At 40.0% G+C, this 21,845-nt stretch overlaps 1 protein-coding gene across 5 annotated transcripts in view; it reads left to right on the plus strand.

The window, feature by feature from the left end:
- The window catches only part of NFIA (nuclear factor I A), a 225,209-nt gene that overhangs the window by 69,504 nt on the left and 133,860 nt on the right, over nucleotides 1-21,845 (plus strand). For all 5 annotated transcript variants that reach the window (XM_053469542.1, XM_053469544.1, XM_053469545.1 and 2 more), the window contains exon 2: nucleotides 1,786-2,317. In XM_053469542.1, the coding sequence (XP_053325517.1) occupies nucleotides 1,786-2,317 (532 nt within the window). The remainder of the gene's footprint in view (nucleotides 1-1,785; nucleotides 2,318-21,845) is intronic.

The following is a 21,845-nucleotide window of genomic DNA, read 5'->3' on the forward strand; positions in this document are numbered from 1 at the left end:
CGAGCGATTTATTTTTAATTTTATCGTTAAGCGCTCGGTATAACGTTATTAACAGTAACTTTCTATCGGGAGCCTGTAGTGGCGCATGTGACGTGTCTGTCTAACATGCTTATCAAACGCTCATGGTTTCGATAGTACAGATATTAAGGCCGCCTGAAAGTGAGCTCTGTGCAGGCGTCTAGCCTCTGCCTCTGAATAATTAATGTGTAAGTTAGAACGTATAGTTTTTTTTTTTAACGTCACTTGTAAGTATAAATATTCAACACGATTCCGTTGCTCAAGAGTTAGTCTCCTAGAGAGAGGCCCAACAATTAGAGTCAATCAGTGGTTAAAATGATAACGGGTACAAATCCTAATTGTTTTTTTTAATAATTTGTCATGTCGGTGTAAAAAAAAAAAAATATTAGTTTCTGGGCTAAGAAAACCCTAAATTCTAAGCTCAATATTTTTTTGTTGTAAAACACGTCAAATAATGTTTATTCCGCTAATACGCTAATAACGTAATCATACATCAATTAAAGGTATGCACCCCTCTACAAAAACAAAAATACCTCATATAATTAATATCGAGCGAACGTCCCCGATTCTACTACAGCCTCCGCCGCACTAACTTTTTTTTAATAGAAAGTTTGTTTTTTTTGCACCCAAATTCAGTACAGCGCATGTACTGCTACATGTGTCTTATGTATACGGCAGCGTACCGGTGCATATTATATTTATATATTTTTTTTATTATTTATTTGGAATTATAGAATTTTAATTGGTTGGGATTTTAAAGTTATAGGGAAAAACTTTTTGGAGTCCTCGGTTGAGGTCTTTTATATTAAAAACTTTTTTGGGGGGAAAGGTCTCCTTTTTATATATATACGACTTTTAAATGTTTGTTTTGGGGGATGGGCTTTAATAATCTTACTTTTTTTTATATTCCCTAAGAATTGAAATGAATCTACACCAGTCTAGGAATCTTAACTTTTTGACACTTCAATAATATTTAAAAAAAATCACAGATAATATTTTTTTTTACATTTTTTTTTTGTGATCACTTGGGTCACTCTGCAAAAGTTTTTTCGCAAATATATTGATTTTTTTTTTTAAAGTCTATAATTAGAGCCTGTATAGGAGAACGATCCTTATACTTTATATGCTTAAAGCATTTTTGTCTTATTTTAATTATTTATTATATTTTTTATAACTATTAAGTTCTATGTTCCCTGTTACCCAGAAAAAAAATATTAATAAATATTAAAATAATATATAAAAAAAGCAGCCCCTCTGATATTGTTGTCAGTGGCCCTCGATAAACTTTGAAAAGTGTCTTTCGCATTTGGGGCTGGGATCGTTTGTGTGCAAGCGATAGAAATATATATATAGGAGACGTTGTAATGATTCCCAGGATCCCCCTGTAATAAAGGTTAGCAGTAGCTTTTATAGCAATCGTGAAAGTTTTACTGCCCTATTGATTTGTGGGGATAAACTCATCTTCTATTGCATTTAGTCTGCTTCTGATTTCCATTTTTTAATATTGATTGTTGTGGAGTTGGCGAAAAACAAACAAAAAAAAACAAAAAAAACAAAACATGTGAATGACCAATAAAAGGGCAGATCAAGTACAAATTGAGATCCCCATTTCCGTTTAAAATCTTTGTTGATATTTTTTTTTTAAAAAAATCTTGAAATATTTCTGTTTTTTTAAGGGATATTTTTTACTTGGATTTTACAGAATTAATAATAAAAAAAATAAATTAAATATCTAATTTTTTTTCTATTTTTTTTTATTTGCTCTAGGATGAGTTCCATCCCTTCATTGAAGCACTTCTGCCGCATGTCCGAGCCTTTGCCTATACGTGGTTCAACCTGCAAGCCAGGAAGCGAAAATACTTCAAAAAACACGAAAAGCGCATGTCGAAGGAGGAAGAAAGGGCAGTGAAGGACGAGCTGCTGAGCGAAAAGCCGGAGGTCAAACAGAAATGGGCGTCCAGGCTCCTGGCGAAGCTGAGGAAAGATATCAGGCCCGAGTACCGAGAGGATTTTGTACTCACCGTTACAGGGAAAAAACCCGCGTGTTGCGTTTTGTCCAACCCCGACCAGAAAGGCAAGATGAGAAGAATCGACTGCCTCCGCCAGGCGGACAAAGTATGGAGGCTGGACCTTGTAATGGTGATTTTATTTAAAGGTATTCCACTCGAAAGTACTGATGGCGAACGACTCGTAAAGTCCCCTCAGTGCTCGAACCCCGGGCTTTGCGTTCAACCGCATCACATAGGAGTTTCCGTCAAGGAACTTGACCTGTATTTGGCATACTACGTGCACTCAGCAGGTAAGTGCACGCTCGCGCATACTTCAGCTTCAAGGCTTTATCTCTAGCGGTTTTCTTTTGTGTATAAGGATTTGTGTTTATATATATATATATATTTTTCCATTTCTTTGAACCAGAAAAAATAGTTTGGTGCCCAAACTTGGCCACTTGCCGCAGATATTTTGTCTACAAAAATTTCCGAAGCTCACTAGGGTTTATAGCGCCTTTTGCCACCATGACGCGTTCCGTGTCCCAGTTGGGTCGAAGCTGTTTGTTGATGGCGGTGACCGTTAGAAAACAAAGCGGATTTCCGAGGAGGCAAACTCTGCTTGTTGATCTTTTTGCAATTAGATGTCACCTTTAACAAAAATACGTCAAGAAGGACAGAGATTGTCGTAGACCGACCACGCGGTACTCGGTTTCCATTGGTGTATCTGTTCAAAGACGAAAGTCAGACCCCATAGGGTATAAATATATAACATATATATAATAGATATATCTTGAATGGTTATGAATGTTCTTAGAAGCTTAGAACCCCTCCAGAACCTTGAACCATAAGGGTTCCCCACCTGTGTAGACAAAGACGGGTCCTGTAAGAGCTTTGTGTTGTGATAAATAAGATGGAACATGGAACCCATACACATGAAGTAGCCGCGGTTTAATATTTACATGCACTTTTGCAAATTACAAGCAAATCTGTGTCCTTATTAGCGTTTTGTCATTGCGTAGAGGCCATATTCCCGCCAATTCACAGATTATGCCGTCCGGCGGAATTTTAAACCTCCTTAAATCCTTCCGTCCATCAATTGATTCCAAAATGTATTTCATTCCTGTTGTCCCCGTCCCCGAGCAGGTTTACGCGGCACTAGGGCCGGTTACAAAGGAATCGCGGGATGGATTTGGGGACGCGAGGGGCTGGGCCGGCTTCACGCGTTCTTTCTTTGGTCTCTCGTACTCTAGATTAAAGGACCGCGTTTTCTCGGCCTATTTATAACTCTGTTTTAACGTAAAATGCGCGCATATTATGTTTTTTTGTCCTCAAATCTCCTTCCGGAATCCCTTGTATACGTTCTAGAGCTGCATTCCATGATTAAGCGGAACGTTGGGTGCACGTGTGTGTGTATGTATGTTTGTATGTATATGTTATGTGTATGCGTTCCATGATCTAAAAAGCGTACAGGCCATCTTTAGTGAAACCTTTTATCTCCCCTGCCTTTGTGCATAATGTGTACTCATGTAGTTGTCAGTCTGGTTTTAAAAACTTTTTCAACGTTTACATTTCATAAGGAAAAAGTAAAATGCAAACTATGCGTCAGAAACCGATTAATCCGTTCTCAGATTTAACCCTTTGAGCCAAACAGGGCCTGGCACGTAGCTTCCTACTAGGCTCCAAAAAAAAAGGAATTTTACATTTTTGGCGTAAAAACCGTTATACGAGAGATTATTATATTCTGCGTTTGTGCGTATATTGTATTAAAAAAAGCTACTTATTTCATGAAATTGCTTTATTAAATATTTACGTGAGTTATAGCGTATATATTGTGATCTCTGTATTTTTGGGGGAGGATTCTAGAATTTTTTAGTGACTTATCTTTCTAGATTGTAAACTCGTTTGACCTGGGCCCGCCTTACCTTTTTTTTTCTTTCTGTAAATCCAATTTTTTTTACGGGACGCGCTTCTTATGTCCTGCGTACCCGTTGTACAGCGCTTTGGAAATGACGGCGCTATATAAGCCAACAGGCAATAATATAAATCAACAAATAATAATAATGTTACGTGGAGGCAGCCCAAAAAATAGTTGGGGAATACCGTTTGTCCACAAAGTCCGATGTGGAATTATCCAATTTTTTTTTTATTAACTTTTGCGTGTTTTTTTAAGAAATTCTTTTCTATCGCACGACACCTGGAAACCTTTTTAGCGTGGAATACTCTCTTTGCTTGTGCGAAGGGTTAAAAACAGGCACGTGGCGGGTCATGTTTAAGCTGTTAAGGTCTTGACTTCTTGACACCAGGCAGTTGACCTTTTAGATAAAGTTTAACCTTTGATCATTAGTAGTCAGTCAACCACAAACTTCTGGATTTTAGCAGCTGTGGTGTAACGTTTGGCTAATGCGGAGAGACTGTCGGGAGGACTCGCCATTAAAGTGGTTTCATTTTGTCTCTGATCAGATTTTGGAAGGCTGCTTGGATTAGCTGGCTGACAGATGGTTATATATTTCACGGAGTTGTGTATTCTGCCATCTAAATTATAAACCGAAAGCCCTGGTACAGCCTCCAATATACCGAAAGGGAATAAATCCACAGAAATCGCCAAATTCTGCACATTTTGGGATTTACAAATAAGTAGATTTTACCATATTGACTATATATATATATATATACCAGTGTATGTGTGTGTGTATATATATATATATATATATATATATATACATACAGTTTGTGCATGGTTTGTCTCTTGATACAATGTAACACATAAGCACAATATTTTTGTTGCTGATAAAACAATTCACTGGTTTTTGCCCCCAAATCAGTTGCAAACTAAAATGTAGCAATCGCAATGATTACAAGGATGACATCATTTTTTATTTTTTTTATTTAAACGGGTTTAAAAAAAAAAGTTTGATTTGCTTTCGAGTCTGCGTGAAGAAGACGCTAACGGTGCCGGAATAGAACACGTTTAAATATTTGCTTGGCGCGAGTAATCGTTGGACGCTCACGATCCCGATGCCCATGTTAACCAAAAAGCGTTTGATTTAAATTTTTTTTTTTACCCCCCCCCAGCAGAATATTCCTTTTGTCCTAATTAGAATTTTAGCCAAACAAATACCCCGTCGGCCGAGTCGTGCCGAATTTCGCGTTCTGTTAGTGCATCGCTTCTGCGTTTTCCTCTATATAATGATATTGCAAACGGCGATCGGGGATCGTCCAGATGGTCGTCCTGGCACAGGGTAGAGAAAATCCTGCTGCCGCCAAAGATCAGGTGGGATTTTAGTAATTTTTTATGAAATATCCTATTGCTATATTGATTGGACGTTGATTGGAATATTTCGATGGTCCGTGCAGCGCGGGCGAGCTAAGAAAATTACATTTTGATTCTAATAAAAAAAAAATAATTAAAAAAAGTATATTTTTCCAAGGCTATAAACAAGTACTCTCAGTTCGTGATTATATATTTTTGTCCTTTTCATTGTTTCTCTGAAATGATCAGAAAATTAGGAATTACCCCCAAAAAAAGAATGAACACGGGTGTGAATTGGTTTATTTGTGTTCTAGAACCAAGCCGTTCTAGCGCACAGAGATGTATTGGATTGTAACAGGTTTGGTGCAAACTTTATATAAACAGTTAGTTATTGGGGGTTTATTCACTAAGCAGTGAGGTGTGATGAAATGACCTGAAAGCAGACACAGAGAGTTTTTTCTTTCAAATAAAACACTCAATCTCAGTTAACGTTGTAGGTAGTTATCCTGTCGCTTCCCAGGGTATCCGCAAACCCTGTAACATGTATGAGCAGTACCGGTCTTATCGAATACGCCGGAGCGCTATACGTCGGGTGCTTTTTAACTCTTTTGAGTTTTCTATATAACGCGCAGCTTAGCAGTTGAACGCTCGGCTCCCCCTGGCACCGAAGGGGTAGAGACCAAATGGCTTAACCCTTTAGTTACTCTGCAGTCGAAGTGTTGGAATGCGTTCTTCTTGTTCCTTCTGGCGCTCTAGGGGTTAATAAATCCCGTGCATTTTACACGGTCCGGTCTCAGACGGACCTGAAACCTTTCCAGTTCTGCATCAAGGCCGCAGTGTCTTCTCTTTTGCTCGCGTGGATACGGCGGCGGTACTGTACGTGCGCGAGATAAACACACAACTTGATGATATTCAATGAAATTTAAAAATTTTGGTTAAAAAAAAATATATATACGGTTAGAACCTCTGTGCCGTCCATGTATTAAGAAACAGACGTTCCTTGTGATTTGGAGCTGACGGAATCTTAGTTTTTTCCTTTTTTATATCATCAGTTCAAGTTACCAAATCTGTTTTGCTCTCAATACCCACGAAATAGGAGGCACGTGCAAAAAAACCCCCACTTTTTGCCGGCGTTTATTCCCAAGCTATTCCGGGTGAATTCGGTAGATTTACCCCCGTTATGCCCCCAAATGTCTTTTCATCAGAGAATGTTTGTTTAACCAACACGGCGGCTTCGTAAATAATCTAAAAGCTGCGATAAAAAGTAACTGTAGCTTTTTGAAACTTAAACATGAACTTTTTTTATGGGATTTTTAGCTATATAGCATTTTTTATATTTCTAAATGATTGTATATGGAGCCGCGGTGTCTGTTAGACATCGATTTTTTTTCTTAAGCAAAGTATATCGCTGCAACTTTTATAAAAGACAAGATCCCTCTGAAATGTTTTTTAAAAAAACCTTTAAAATGTATACTATGCTATAGACAGAATGTCTGACCTATAATCTCCAATTTATTTACTATTATTATTATTGTGATTATTGTTATTCTGTATATATAGCTCCGCAGCGCTTCTTATTGTCCATGCATTAAAAGGGTCTGCCGAAACTAGAACTGACCGACTAAAAAAGATCCCGGCTCAAGAGCTTACAATCTATAGAGAATGGAGTATAGAAATACGTAGGGTATAGAGCTGCCAAGAAAGGCTAAATAGAATAGAATTTTAGTCTCTATCGTCTTACAAAAATACATGGAAACATAAAATTTTATGGTTTAATTTTTACAAAAAAATGAAAATAATTTTTTGTTTTTAAACCATTACCCAGAATAGCGTGCGGGGGGGGGGATATTATGGACAAAAAAATGAGAGATTTGTAGTCAATGAACAGGTGTAAACAGGTATTCCTCTAGTTGAGGGTCTCTTTACTATACATCGTCGATATGCGACACTCTGCTACTTACGACAACTGTTTCCTAAAGTATTTTTGACAATTCAGATTACTAAAATGAAGTTGAATCTCTTAATATATTTAAATTTGATGACCCAGCATAAACCTAAGCACCTCACGGGTTGTGTTGGGTTCGTGCATCTGGTCCCGACTTACGGCATAACGTTAGGACGAGTAGTAGACTGTCGGCCGTATCGTCTTCGATGCGTAATCGATCATCTAAGCGTTATTGTTAAGCTTCGTTTCTGAAACCCCACAGACGCGCTGTTGATGTTCCGAGTACGTCGTTGAATTAATCTCGCTTTCCGAATTTTCATTTTGCGCCTCATCGTTGCCTTTTAACGATCCGTTACATGATTATAGAGCGATTATAAACACAATAAAATCCACAGAGATTACGGACCCAGTGCCGTGGTGTTTGAGGGACACGTGGCGTTATGCGCGAAATGGTTTATAATACTTGGCGATCGATTATATCACATCTGCTGAACAGCTAGAACATGATTTTGTTCCTTGGTCCTTATTCACGTTTATACCTTCTGTTCCAAGATATTGGATACTTTTTGTTCGGACATTTTCTTTGTTTTGTCCTGATGGTCACGCTCAACAAGTATTTATTTAAAAAATGGCAAAATATGTAGCCAGGGGGCACAGTTCTTCCTAAATGTGACCTTCTCAGTTGGGTTGTCCATGGGATTGGAGAGAATTTTGTTTCTCGGTAGAGTTGTCCATAGGATCAGAGATCATTTCTTTTCTCAGTTGGGTTGTCCATAGGATCGAAGAGAATTTTTATTCTTGGTAGAGTTGTCCATAGGATCGAAAAAATTGTTGCCCATAGGGTTGGTGAGGGAATCTTCTTTTGGTGAAGTTACCCACAGACTTGGCCCCTAGCTCATTCTATACATAGATTTGATCATGAGGATTGGAGACATTTTATTTCAGTCAGGTTGACCTCAACAACCCGAGAGAGATCTTTTTGTCCGACTGAGTTGTCTTTGAGGTTCATAATAATGGCGTACATTTTTGTACAGTTCTTGTACAGGTTTTACGAAGCCGTTCTTCTTTCTGTAGAATTCTCCACAAAAAGTAGAATTTATTTTTTTTTCTGAGATTTGACCCTCGTATCTTGACCTTTCAAATACCGCCACACGTAAATTGTACACCTCTTCTCAAGGAAGGCCTAGAAAGCGAATAGCCCAAGAACAACCCCCATCTTGGAGTTCCCTTCCTTCTCCTCTTCCCACCATAATGTCTGCCAGAACCATCAATTAGCAGCGTAACAATAGAGAAGAAATTACATTTTAATGCCATAAATATATTTTAGCAGTTATAATATAAAAATTATTTATAGAATATGTTTTTTTGGCATAATCATTAACCTGTTATATATATCCCTATTAACCCTGCCTTTTATTTTACATTTTGGGGGTTAATTGTCCAAATACCAAACTATTGGACATTCCCTGAACTCAGCTAAGTTTGAAAGAGGACGGAGCTTGCATTTTGTTTCTGTAGATGGTTGCAAATTTTCTGTTGCAGAGAGGAGTTTCAAGTAACTTTTCGAGAAAGAGCCCTTTGTAGTCGGTTGCTTCCAAACAACACCACTATTGTTAGGCTTCTGCCGGTCAAAATGTCGTCACCGCAATGCAGTCATTGTGCAAAAAAAAAAAAAAAAAAAGGAAAATGTCATCCCAGAAAATTTTGTGTGCGTGACACTGTCCTCTTGTCCCGGCTATTTTAAAAAAGCTGGAGAATATATTTCTTGGGTGGTATCAACCTCTTTGAAGGCTTGATGGTCATAGGGTTGGTATCAGTGGGCCACCTCTTAATGGCCCATTTTTGTAATAATTTTTTTGTAATAAATACAAAGGAAAAAAATGGAAACAAATCTTTGAAAACTTGGTTATGCCCAAAAATGAACCTACATCCTAGAGACACCAACTCCAGAATGTTCCCAACTATTCATTCTTCTTACTACTTCCATGGTCGAAACACCAACGACCGATCTGTTTTTATAATAAACAAGATACGAGATCATGAAGTCATAGTAGATAACTTGGTTTTGTGCAGCGTGTTTTATATTTTGTTAGGGTCACAAGTTGTCTGAGGATGGTCGAGGTTGATTGCTAGGTGTTGGATTCCCCTACCTAATGGAGTAAAGGCCACCATAGATGTCTTCTAGGCTCAGTGTCCGGACATGAAATCCAGTATCGATGAAAAGGCTTATGGAGATGAGTAGGGCAGTTGGGTCTATAGGTTAAATACCCACCCCAAAACCTGTTGAAGCCCACCCCTCACCACAGCCGGGGTGGTAGTAATTTGGTTGAATATCCAAGAACCAAATGCTGGTGGAGCTTTTGGAAAATAAACATTTATCTTTTTTTCGGTGATGCACAAGATGAGTGCACCGGGGTTAGAAGAGTCGGTTGACATTATAGGACAAATTGCCAAATAATTGGCTTTTCATTGATTTCGTTTCATATTTGCCCAAGCGGTGGTGTTATCCATAGGTGGACAAGATGCTCAAAAACAACACATTTAGGCTTTTTTCTTTACCATTCAAAAAAAGGATATTGGGCTTTGTGTGAGTCGGGCAGTTTTGCGAGACAGTTGGAAGTCCAGTAAGAGAAGGGTGCGTATGCGTATGTGTGCGTTTGTGAGAGTGAAACAAGACAGCTGTGATGGTCTGTTGGGAATTTGAGTGCAGATGGCGGAACTGGGGGTCGAAGATAGAAATAGCGTTGCCGACTAAGTAAATAAATAAAAACAAATGATTGTAAACGTCTCAAAGTAATAATGCTGCGTGAGGCATGGGCAGGATACATGTGGCTCTTAAGCCGCTGTCCTTTACAACTCCCATTACCCTCAGCAGCCCTATAGGTAGCTGTCCATACCATTCAGTTTAAAAATAATCCTCTAGCTGTTATTTCCTCGGTTCATGGTTCGATATTTTGTAGCCCTTGAACCTTTTAGGAAATTCTACCACCTGCATATAATGATACCGTATACACAGACGCGGAACATATGGCTGAACCAGTAAAATGATATGGGGTGTTTAGAGTGATTTTTCAATATGCTACGTAAGGGCGAGCGATTATGGACATTCCATTGTGGAACTGCACAAAATCACTTCTATTCCTAGTGATGCCCTTTGTACGATAATGCTGTTTATGCTCGGCTAGGCAGCCCCTCATAATATTTTCTAGTAAAAGACAAATTTTGGGGATGAACCTCCTCATATTCAGGTACGTATGGATTCTGTATTAATCTAGAAAATGAATTATTGTATCATACTATCCAGAGCCTAACCTGACCTAGCCGCTGGAGTCCGTGAGCGTTCCTGCCGACGTTGCAGGACACCCCCGATTTAAGAGGGGAATAGGCTGGGAGTGGGGTGGGGTGTGTTGGGACCCCTCTCCCGTGACCCGAAGTCTCTGGGCGAAACCCGGAGTGTTCCCAGGTTCCCGTAAGACAGATGAGTGTACAGATTGAATAGGACGTGGGCAAAGGTTCACGCCAGTCCTGCTGGGTCTCACAAGATGTGTCTGTCTGAGTGGTTTAAGGCATTATATTTTCTTTAACAATGAAAAAAATCATCAGTAAGAAGGAAACATGCATGACAGCCATAGTTTCGCTTCAAGAGTCGGGCACTGGAATGAAACAGCCTGCACTGCATTGATTGTCCCTCTACATTCTTTAAATGAGCAGATACATTTCTCGGAACACAAAACGTTAACTTTTTGAATCCAGATTTGAGGCCTTACTGTTTATTAGGACTACAAAAAAATTGCGTAACATTCCACGCGTGTACCCTATTTAATTGAATACCTCTCGATCGAAAAAAAAAAAAAAAGTAAAAACATACCAAGAATTTCATGTTCCACTTAATTACGTGCAAGATTCCTAACTGACATTTACACCGTAACTGGTAACATTCTATGCAGTCCCGATGTTTTTTAATTTTCTCGATAAATGCGTTATGTCGGTGATCACAGCTATCAAAGAAAGGAAGGTCGGCTTAAATCCATGGGGTTTCATCCCCTCTCTTCTGTGACCTCAAGACAGCCTCAAGGAGGCTACACAAAGACCAAGCTCCGTCTCCTCTTTTAGGAACCTTCTTGGGGATCGTGTTAACTAACTTTATTTTATAATATATTTACGTTTTAAGATTCTTTAGGGAAATTCCAAAAGTTCACTCACACTTTGATTCAGTAACACGTGTCCGGGCGTTGAGAGATGTGTGTGTGGACTACATAGTAGATATTCTGATAACGCAATTAGGGCTGCAACTAACGATTATTTTAATAATCGATTAATCGGCCGATTATTTTTTCGATTAATCGATTAATCGGATAAAAAAAAACAATATGCAAATTTTTCGTTTATTTAAAAGAATTTAATGAACTGGATGTTAAAAAACAACTTAAAATTTACATTAACATTCTTATTTTGTTATGATGTAATAAAAAACAATATTTTCAAAGTACAAGAACCCAAACACAATATTTATGAAACAAAATAACCCCAAACATTCTGAAAAGAGGTGGACTATTACTGTTCAAGAAACTTTGCCCCAGCCCTGGCACTTTGCCCCAGAACTTTGCACCCAGCACTTTGCACCCAGCCCTGGCACTTTGCACCCAGCACTTTGCACCCAGCACTTTGCCCCAGCCCTGGCACTTTGCATCCAGCACTTTGCACCCAGCATTCAGCACTTTGCACCCAGCACTTTGCACCAGCACTTTGCACTTTGCACCCAGCACTTTGTACCCAGCACTCAGCACTTTGCGCCCAGCACTTTGCCCCAGCCCTGGCACTTTGCACCCAGCACTTTGCACCCAGCCCTGGCACTTTACACCCAGCACTTTGCACCCAGCCCTGGCACTTTGCACCCAGCACTGGCACTTTGCACCCAGCACTTTGCACTGTGCCCCTGCACCCAGTCTCCAACTCTGCCCTGCACCCAGCCCTGCCCCCACATTCTGCCCTGCCCCCACACTCACACTCTGCCCTGCACCCACTCTGCCCTGCACCCACACTCACACCCTGCCCTGCATCCCCACCCCCACTCTGCCCTGCACCCAGTCTCCCACTCTGCTCAGCACCCACACTCACACCCTGCATCCCCACCCCCACTCTGCCCTGCACCCAGTCTCCTGCCCTGCACCCCCCACCCCCACTCTGCCCTGCACCCCCACCCCCACTCTGCCCTGCACCCCCACTCTGCCCTGCACCCACACTCACGAACCGCTCTCACTCGCACAGAGCGAACCGCTCTGTGCGAATGGAGCCACTCGCACAGAGCGAACCGCTCTGTGCGAATGGAGCCACTCGCACAGAGCGAACCGCTCTGTGCGAATGGAGCCACTCGCACAGAGCGAACCGCTCTGTGCGAATGGAGCCACTCGCACAGAGCGAACCGCTCTGTGCGAATGGAGCCACTCGCACAGAGCGAACCGCTCTGTGCGAATGGAGCCACTCGCACAGAGCGAACCGCTCTGTGCGAATGGAGCCACTCGCACAGAGCGAACCGCTCTGTGCGAGTGGAGCCACTCGCACAGAGCGAACCGCTCTGTGCGAGTGGAGCCACTCGCACAGAGCGAACCGCTCTGTGCGAGTGGAGCCACTCGCACAGAGCGAACCGCTCTGTGCGAGTGGAGCCACTCGCACAGAGCGAACCGCTCTGTGCGAGTGGCTCCATTCGCACAGAGCGATTCGCTCTGTGCGATCCGTGCACATAGACATGAAGAATACTTACCTCCGGAACGCGTCACATCCGTCACGTAGCTGAAAGAAGGCGGAGACTGCAGAGCGTGTAGCAGAAGCGGGGAACGCTCGCGGAGGTAAGTAAAAGGAGCCGAGTGCTCCAACAACGAATTGATCACTCGATTAATCGATAACGGAAATCGTTATCGATGATTTCCGTTATCGATTATTATCGATTTTATCGATTCGTTGTTTCAGCTCTAAACGCAATCATTCTGAAACACGGTCTACGTCATAAGCATGATAAAACGCTTCATTGTTTGGTATCGTCGATGTGGATATATTTATTTGGCCAAAAGTAATACTGGGAGACGGTTTTGAGAGTAAGATACGATAGATAGTGGGAAGCCTCTGGTTTTCATTGATCTGGCATGGCAAAGAGATTCTGTAACAGCAGGCTGTTGTTGTGTCTGACCTTGAAAATGACCTGGAACAATGGACCCTCTATTCACTAGTGTTCTGTGTCTGATAACAGCATTCCTTTGAACAGCAATCAGCCTCCCTATGCATTGCTGAATGTCTTCATCTAACCGGTATAGTGGGAGGGCGGATAATCTCACTGTTTAATTACTGTTTTGCACCTTAATGTATACCCCTGGGGTATCTCCATAACGCTGGCCCCTTATTTCTGAAACCAGGACACCTGAACTAATCATTTTTTTTATAAGCTAATGAATGTTTTATTAAAATTACACTTTGGTGGGGATCACAGAATTATTATCTAATGGCATATGAGGGTAACAAAAGTTCTCTTTTTATCTGTTATCTAATGCATGTTGGAGTTAATTTTGTATGGACTCCATTGCATTTTACTACATGCAAATCAGTGCAGGCGTTCTTTAGTTATTGGGGTTAGAAAATTAGACTTCTGTCTCATGTAACTCCTCCCCCCGGCTGCCTCTTCTGAAAACAGGAAGTGTTCACAGGTACACTTCCTGCACACTTCCTCCTATTGAAGCCACTGAAGCAACAGCCAATTGAATGAATACTAGCAAAACATTAGTGGTTAAATAGCATACATGCGATTGGCTTCTGCTGCTGCTATTGAAGGGTCCTACTGAACAAGTACAAGAATCATACTGAGGTACACTTCCTGGTTTCCGTGGAGGCGGCTGGGGGAGGAGCTAATTAGCCAAAAGTTTCCTTTTCTAACTCCTGTAACTAAAGAACGCCTGCAGTAAAATGCAAAACTCACCCCACTATGCATTAAACATAATAAATAGGGCTGGGGCGCTCTTTTATTTTTAAGTTTTTTTGCCAGAAATATTTTTCAGTAAATATGAAAAAATATTTTCCAGAAAATAATGCGGATTTTAAATTGACTGAGAAATATGTCAAAAAAATATTTTTTTGCTCCCCCCCCTTATCATTACAGATGGCAAATAGTTCTAGTAAGCAAAAAGTTAAAACATATCTAAAATAATCACAGAAACTTGCCTCACTTTGCCTTTTCTTGCAAACATGAGATGTTTTTTTTGCGTAGATGGGGCATTTCTGTTTCCCATTATGCTGCGAGAAATGATTTACGTCCCAGGCTGCACCAAATCTTATAATTTTATTCTAGAAATGTGTTTTGGATATTCTCATACAATGGAACGGCCTCCATAGTTGTGACTTAAAAGTTGTACACTTTATTGTACTTGGTGCACACGGTCGGCTGAAATGTATTTAGAATGTAGGAGCCAGAATGATGATTTTAGAAGCCGGGTTGATTATTGTGGAATAGTTAGAAAAGGATATATAAAATGTACAGGAGGAGAGGTTTATTTCCAAGGAGGAGAAGTGTTAGAACAAGAGGCCGTAAGCTAAAACTATAGGTCAGTGACTTTGATGGAATGTAAGGATGTTTTACTTTACTGGGGTGGGAGATAAGTGGAACAGCCTCCCAGCAGAGGTGGTAGTGGGTAATACAGTGAGGGTATTAAACATGCATGGGATAGACATACGGCTCCTGAAACCTAAGACAAGACCAACGACTGATTAAGGTTTGAGTCTTTACAGCAGGAGAAACGGGTGACTAGACGGGGGCCGAATGGGGCTTCATGAAGTGAGTCGGCCAAATGATAGAAACAATGGGTGTTTTAGGAACACCTGAAATGAATTATCGCATCTCAAGTCCTGGAAATAAAGTGCCGCTGTAACCAAAAATAAACTTTACATTAATCAACAGAGCCCGAAAAATGTCCCCTGTGTTGCGTTAACGTCGTAATCTTGACATATGACGGTTTTATCAATATTTGCAAAAAAATATTTGCGCAAACATTTCCTGTCTCTCTGTGCTGAGACGATGACGGATCCCAGCATGCATCCGGATGCCAGTCTCCGATTGGCTGCTCACGTAGCAGCTTCTTTGCATACAGCTTTGTAACATACTTACGATAGGTTTAGGAAACAGGAAACAGGAAGTAGGTTAAGAAGAGTTCCAGCAACTGCTGGCCAATGGCTCAAATTATTATTATTATTATTAATAATATTATTATTATTATAATTATAATAATATTATTTTCCGGCAAATTCTGTGTTTCTGTTTATGCAGAAAAAATAATATAATTTTAAGAGGATGAGGTTATTGTTTTATGTACATGAAGAAAATTATTGACTGTCAATAATTACTTTCAAAGATACGAGGAACTGCCAGCACAGACTGTGTATATATATATATATATATATGTATATAAAATGTTCTAACTTCACAAGGAACCAAATTCTTTGCTTTAAGAGGACAATAATTTATAGGCGCTACTTTCTTTTTTTTTTTTTTTCTTCCCACAGCAAAGTATAGAATTATGTTTTAGTATTGATCCGCAGAGACGATTTGCATTTTATTCATACCATAAAAGTGCTTTTAATGGAGACATTCTGGTAATTGAATCTATACAATGTTTAACAATGGAACCATCATTTTTAATCCTCCTTTGGATTGCAGAATATTGAAACAATTTCCGAAACAATTGTAAATTTAGAGGTAACGATACTGTTTGCCTAAACTGCGCTCGATAATTTTCTTTAATATTCCCCGCGTCGGGACGCCGTTAGAGGACGATCTGTATTTATTTGGTTAAAAAAAAAAAAAGCTAGAAGAAGAAATATTTCATTACATTCAGTACAGCAGGAGAAGTCAAAGTAGTTTTGCTAATTAAATTCAATTGCTATCCATTAGACCGGTGGAATGAGATGAATCCACCATACAGCTGACACAGCACAGGTATGCAATTTGGCTAAATGGTCTTTTTAGAGCCGCAGTAGAGATTTGACTTGTGCGTTTTAGTGACTTCGAATTTCCTCGCATAAAACGTCAAATAATAAATATTGCGATCTGAAGGGTAAAAGTGCCTGTACGGAATTCAGTCTATAAAAGACTAAATAATAATTGTGAATCACTATGAAAGTTTACATGGCAAGAAGATGACGGTACATATATATTGCATATTATTTTTTTATTATATTGATATATTTAGAAAATGTATATAATAGCCCAGCCGGGGCATGAATCTAGTTATATCGCCGGCGGATAACACGGAGCGGATACGTTTGTCACCGATTACCCCTTGTATTTTATTCCTATTCTTATTGGCTATGATTCTTTCTTAAACAGCATTAACCCTTAATGACAAAGCCCGTACATCAATGGGTTTAGGGACCGCCCATTGTCCTTAAGGGGTTAAGCTGACATAGGCAATCGATGTCCATAGTAGACATGTTGTACGGGGAATTACACACAAGGGGCCACAAACTTTACGCCAGGATGCCACGACAATACACACATACAGGGAAAGTTTAACCCCAAAATGTTACTCGATTCCGACATTGAGGCCCGTTATCATACTGTGAAATAATAAAAAAAACATTCTTTTAAGTGAAGTTGTGTATAATTTGTGGCAATAAAAAAATATGCTCTTCCATTCTCCCAACGAGCTCCCCATACATTAAAACCGTTATTATGATTTGATTTCTTTAAACTTTTTTTGTGCATGATGATCTCAGACCGCGTTTCTCTCGCTTATTATTATAGCTGTGGGGAGACATTTTGTTTTGGGAGGACACGCCTCTTCCGCCCTCCCCCCCCGGAAATTACCACACTCTGGTGCTGCCTAGCGACGGCCTCAGGCCGCCTAATTATAGAGGAAATTCTAACCCATTAGTCAGTGAAATAACCCATGCTTTAACTAGGCCCAAATATTTGGACAGCCACGACTAATTTCAAATAAGACAAGGCCGTCTAAATATTTGGGCCTAATTAAACCACCGAAGGCCTGAGGTAAAACACCAGGGCCGTAGCGTGTAATCTGTAAAATTTTAGGGGCTTCTAAAAAATTGGATGACTATAGTTTGAAATTCTCCTCAATTAATAATTTTCCAGCTTTATTTTTAAGTGTAAAACACGTAAATGCATTAATAGTAACTTTGTGTTTTCTATTTTGGAGAACCTGTCCCGTTAGAATGTTTTTGTCTAGACTATGGAAAGTTGGGGTTATTTAATTTTAAGACAATTTACCGTTATGTGTGTAAACGAGGGTTGTTTATTCAAACAAGGCCGGCGTGGTTAATGTCAGGGGTTCCGTATTACCGAACTTTGATTTAGGCCCTCTTTGTGGAACCCGCATTCTCCGCTAGTTAGAGTGTGCGTGGAGTGCTTGCCGGCCCTATTCACCTCATTAGCATCTGAATTTCCATTCAGTGTTTAATGTCCGTTACAGCCGGAGCTCTTGGTTCTCGGATTTTTTTTTTTCCTCCCCAATAAGCAGGTTGTAAAATGTCAGACTGTCACTTACGATATAAAAAAGCAAAAATGATGGTATTTGTAAAAATGTTATCACCTCATAAAAAAACAATTGTAAAGGCATGAAAGTGATCCCAGAATGCCGTGCCCGTAGGATTGAGTGAGTGCAGCTGCCGTAAGTAGCAGTCGTCTCGATTCCCACACATTTCACCAAAGGAGGGCCGAACGCAAGCACAATTTAAGTTACAATTACTCTAATTAACATTCGATTTGCATAGATTTGCAAAGTCAAAAAAACAAAAAAATTGCTTAACCCCTTTTGTCTGAAAGCAAACCCCCCCCCCCTCCCCGTCCTAATAACATAGACTCTGCTCTCCATGGGTCTGGTGAAAACACACATATCCTTTTTGCAAGAAAATAACTTTGTTTTTTTAAAAAAAATATATATTATTTTAGTTTAATTATTTTTACAAAAATGGCTTTTGTGGTTCCTTTCATAGAAAAAAGGTTCAAGATTTATTTAAAAGTAAATAAAGGGGTTAAAAAATCCTTCTCGAGCATTAACCCCAGCGCTGCATACATTGACAAAATCCTGCTTTTATCTCATTTTGTCCCAATAAACTCCCTTTATCCGTAGACCTGAAGGCCGCCATTGCTGTCAGTCATGTGATATTTTGGGTGATTTTCCCGGCTCAAACACCACACTGAGCTGATGCTTTATGGCAATGCTAATGAAGTCCCTTCCTCCATAGACTTTCATTAGTCAGAGTGTCTGACTGGGTGATTAAGACCAGGCCGTACTATTGTTTCCCACATTCTGTATGATAACGACTCAAGGTGTTTGCTTAGTAGATTGGGCCCAGATACTAAGTAAAAAATAAATGATGGGACTTCCCCTTTAACCTATAAATAGAAGCCTATGACCATTATGCGGTCCTACACATGTTGCCATGGCAACATCCAGCTATAAGTCTTGTGCAAGAGTTCATCCATCTTTAAAACACCCAATAAATGGCATTTAACACGATTTAATACGCAAATGCAGCAAGACGAAACCAAAAATCTAAAATTAAGATAAGGCTGCCCAAGAAAAGGAACGTCTTTGAACCAACGGAACTTCTTTTTTAGGGGTAGATGGTGCATCACAAATTAGAGAAGTTCCCAAACGCCGAGCGTCCTGCGATGCGCTTCGTTGGGGGTTTTCTTTTAATTTTTGTTATTTCACATGCTGATTTGAATGTGTTTATTGTTTTTGTGCATGCGAGCATTCATAATGGGAATAAACAGTTTGTTACGGGATTTCACCGTCGCCTACTGTGAAAAAACTTCTTGTACACAGCCTTTCATTTTAAATGTCACTTATTTATTATATATATTATAAATAGCTTTTTGGACCCAGATTTGTTTAGCTGGGTCAGATAAGCGCAAACCATAATGCCTCATTACCTAAAAAACGTTATGAATGCAATTTGTCCGAACACTGAATTTCTCTAACACAGTGGCGTAGACGAAACATTCTGAAAATGTCAATCTCTGGTTAAAATTTCCATAAAGTTGCAGACAGTCCCCCTCACTCCATTTTTTCCCCATCAATCTTAAGAGTCGATGATTTGGTCTTTCACATTGGATGGGGCAACTGTAGCAGGCCACATGAGTCCTTTTAATGTAAAGTGGAACCATGCCAGTGGGCCTTCGCCTAGATGTCCTGGATATTACTCTGCCCTTTGGACTGTCTAATGCAGATGTCTTGGAAGATGTCAGTATTTGGAAAAAGTTTAGCATGCATTTGTATGTATCCACTAGACAAACGCCCCGACTCCTTATCATATTGCCAGTGGTAAGCAATAGAATGGCTCAGTCTTAATCACCCAGCTGAACTCTCTGACTAATGAAAGTCTATGGAGGGACGGACTTCATTAGCATCGCCGTAAAGCATCAGCTCAGTGCGGTGTTTGAGCCGGGAAAGTCACTCAAAATATCACATGACTGACAGCAACGGCGGCTCCAGGCCTGCAGATAAAGGGAGTTTATTGGGACAAAATGAGATAAAAGCCGTTTTTTGTTCATGACTGACGCTCAAGGGGAATTTTTCCTTTCCGTAGGACTTTCCTTCATCCTAAAGGTTTACAGTTTATTATACTTTGTGCTCTTTATCCTCATTCTTAAAGCATGCGGCCCATGAAGAACCCTGCCTTTGAGGGTCATTCCACTTGTCTTATTTCGAGGCATTCCATAATTAATGGTGTGTATCACTAAGCAATACATAAAGTCGGTGGCAGGCAGCTGGTAGATCTCCCGATGTGTGTGAGTGCATCTTTGTCATGACTTGATTTGTGTCCAGTATACACGAGAAGAAGCTCAGAGAAACTTTAGACTGGAAAACTGAATTCAGCCAGTGGGAGAGGAGAACGGCGCCCTGCTTACTTCCCATTGGCTGCACAGTGTTCTTATTTGGAACACTAGCAAAATAAACTTTTACCCCAAACCTTTCGTAGATTTGTTTCCTTACCCTCCTTAATGCAGCTAAAGCAAAATTTGGTGCTAAAAACATCTTTCAAGCAATTAGTTTAATTCTTAAGATTTAGCATAAAAGTTAAAGTGCGTATCCTTATAATTATTATAGTGGCGTCGAGCCACTTCTTCATGAACTACCATTTCTCAACTAAAGCCTGTTCTTCCCTTGTTGACATCTTCCTTCATCAGGTTTTATTTTTTTCTAATGATCTTTTTTTTTCTTTAAAGCTCCAAAAGAAGACATATATTCAATATTTAATATTTTCCCTTTTATTTATATAAAAAAAGGCAACTTTAAAACATTTTATGGCCTAATATTAGACGTGTAACATTCGACTGAACTGGAATACACAGCAAATTTGTGACTGATATTAAGGGAATCGGAGCCATGCTACTCTTTGTGGAATAAATCCTGAAATTTGAACTTGTAGTGCCCAAAAAAAAAAAAAAAAAGAAAAGAAAAAAGCATTGAATTTGTGTTTTCCTTAGAAACCTGAGCGAGAAATTAGGCAGCGACTTCACTGGTCAGATGGGAGCAGTAAAACTTTCCGTAGAAAATGCGTACTAAATTCATGGTAAAGGTTTCGTGGGTTTTTTGTTTTTTTCTTCTCTTTTATACTCTTTGTTTTGAGAACTCCAAGGGGGGGGGGAGAAATAAAATATCTTAATTTAGGTTAAATAAAAAGGCTGAGCCATCACGCTGTGCGCTGGTCTCAAGGAAAGCCGTCCTCGGATTTGGGAGCTCTGGTTTCATATATATATATTTTAATCTGGAACCAGATATAAATGCAATTAGTCTGTAGCTACAAGCTGTAATTCCATGCCGGGAAATAGCGTTTTAGATCTCAGAATATTTCGGGGGAGAATGGGTTTTTTTTAAACAAATATTTTTATTGCTTTTCCACAAACAAATGAAAAAAATGAGAGAAGAAGAAGGAAAAAGAAGAACCCCCAACCATGTTGTCAATAAACCCAAACTGGGGAGCCCTTCTCAACCCCCCCATTGTCATTTATCCCCATTCCCAATTATTTTGGTGGCATTTTGGTCGAATAGACGTAACATTTCCAACGAGTACCAGGCGATATATTTTAGGGACGTTTTTTACTTCCTATATTTTTTGTTCATTGTGGTTGTCCACACTTGTGTGTTTTAGTGGTATCTTTTTATGTTTCGGGAAAGGAGAGGTGGTCAACCAGTCTGCGGCTGGACATGGTCTGGGGCCAAAACCGACACCCCAGCCCGGCTTACTGAGGTGCTCACAGTCCCGAGTTCTCGTGAACGTCTTTTCTTGACGCGCCTCCTGTCCTGGCGAGGTGAGCCAAGCCGTAAATGAGCTCACAGGTATAATGAGACGTGGGTGAAAAGTTTCTGCGTCCGGTTACTTCACGAGCGTTGTGACGTTTTTTACGTTATGTGACATTTACACGCACAATGCTAAAGGAAGCAGAGGAAACCATCATGTGTGACGGGACGGCAGCGAGGGGATAGTCAAAGTTTCCACATTCCTCTTGTGGGCACCAACGTTCTTGGAGAAGATAAGCAAAATTTTGCCCATGAGCGGCAAAATTTGACAAATAGCTTCATTATAGGGGGTCTTTTGCCTTCTGTTGGAATAAGAGTAGGAAGAATAGGTGGAAGGG

The sequence above is a fragment of the Spea bombifrons genome, chromosome 6 (assembly GCF_027358695.1).
Source record: "Spea bombifrons isolate aSpeBom1 chromosome 6, aSpeBom1.2.pri, whole genome shotgun sequence".
Classification (NCBI taxonomy): domain Eukaryota; kingdom Metazoa; phylum Chordata; class Amphibia; order Anura; family Pelobatidae; genus Spea; species Spea bombifrons.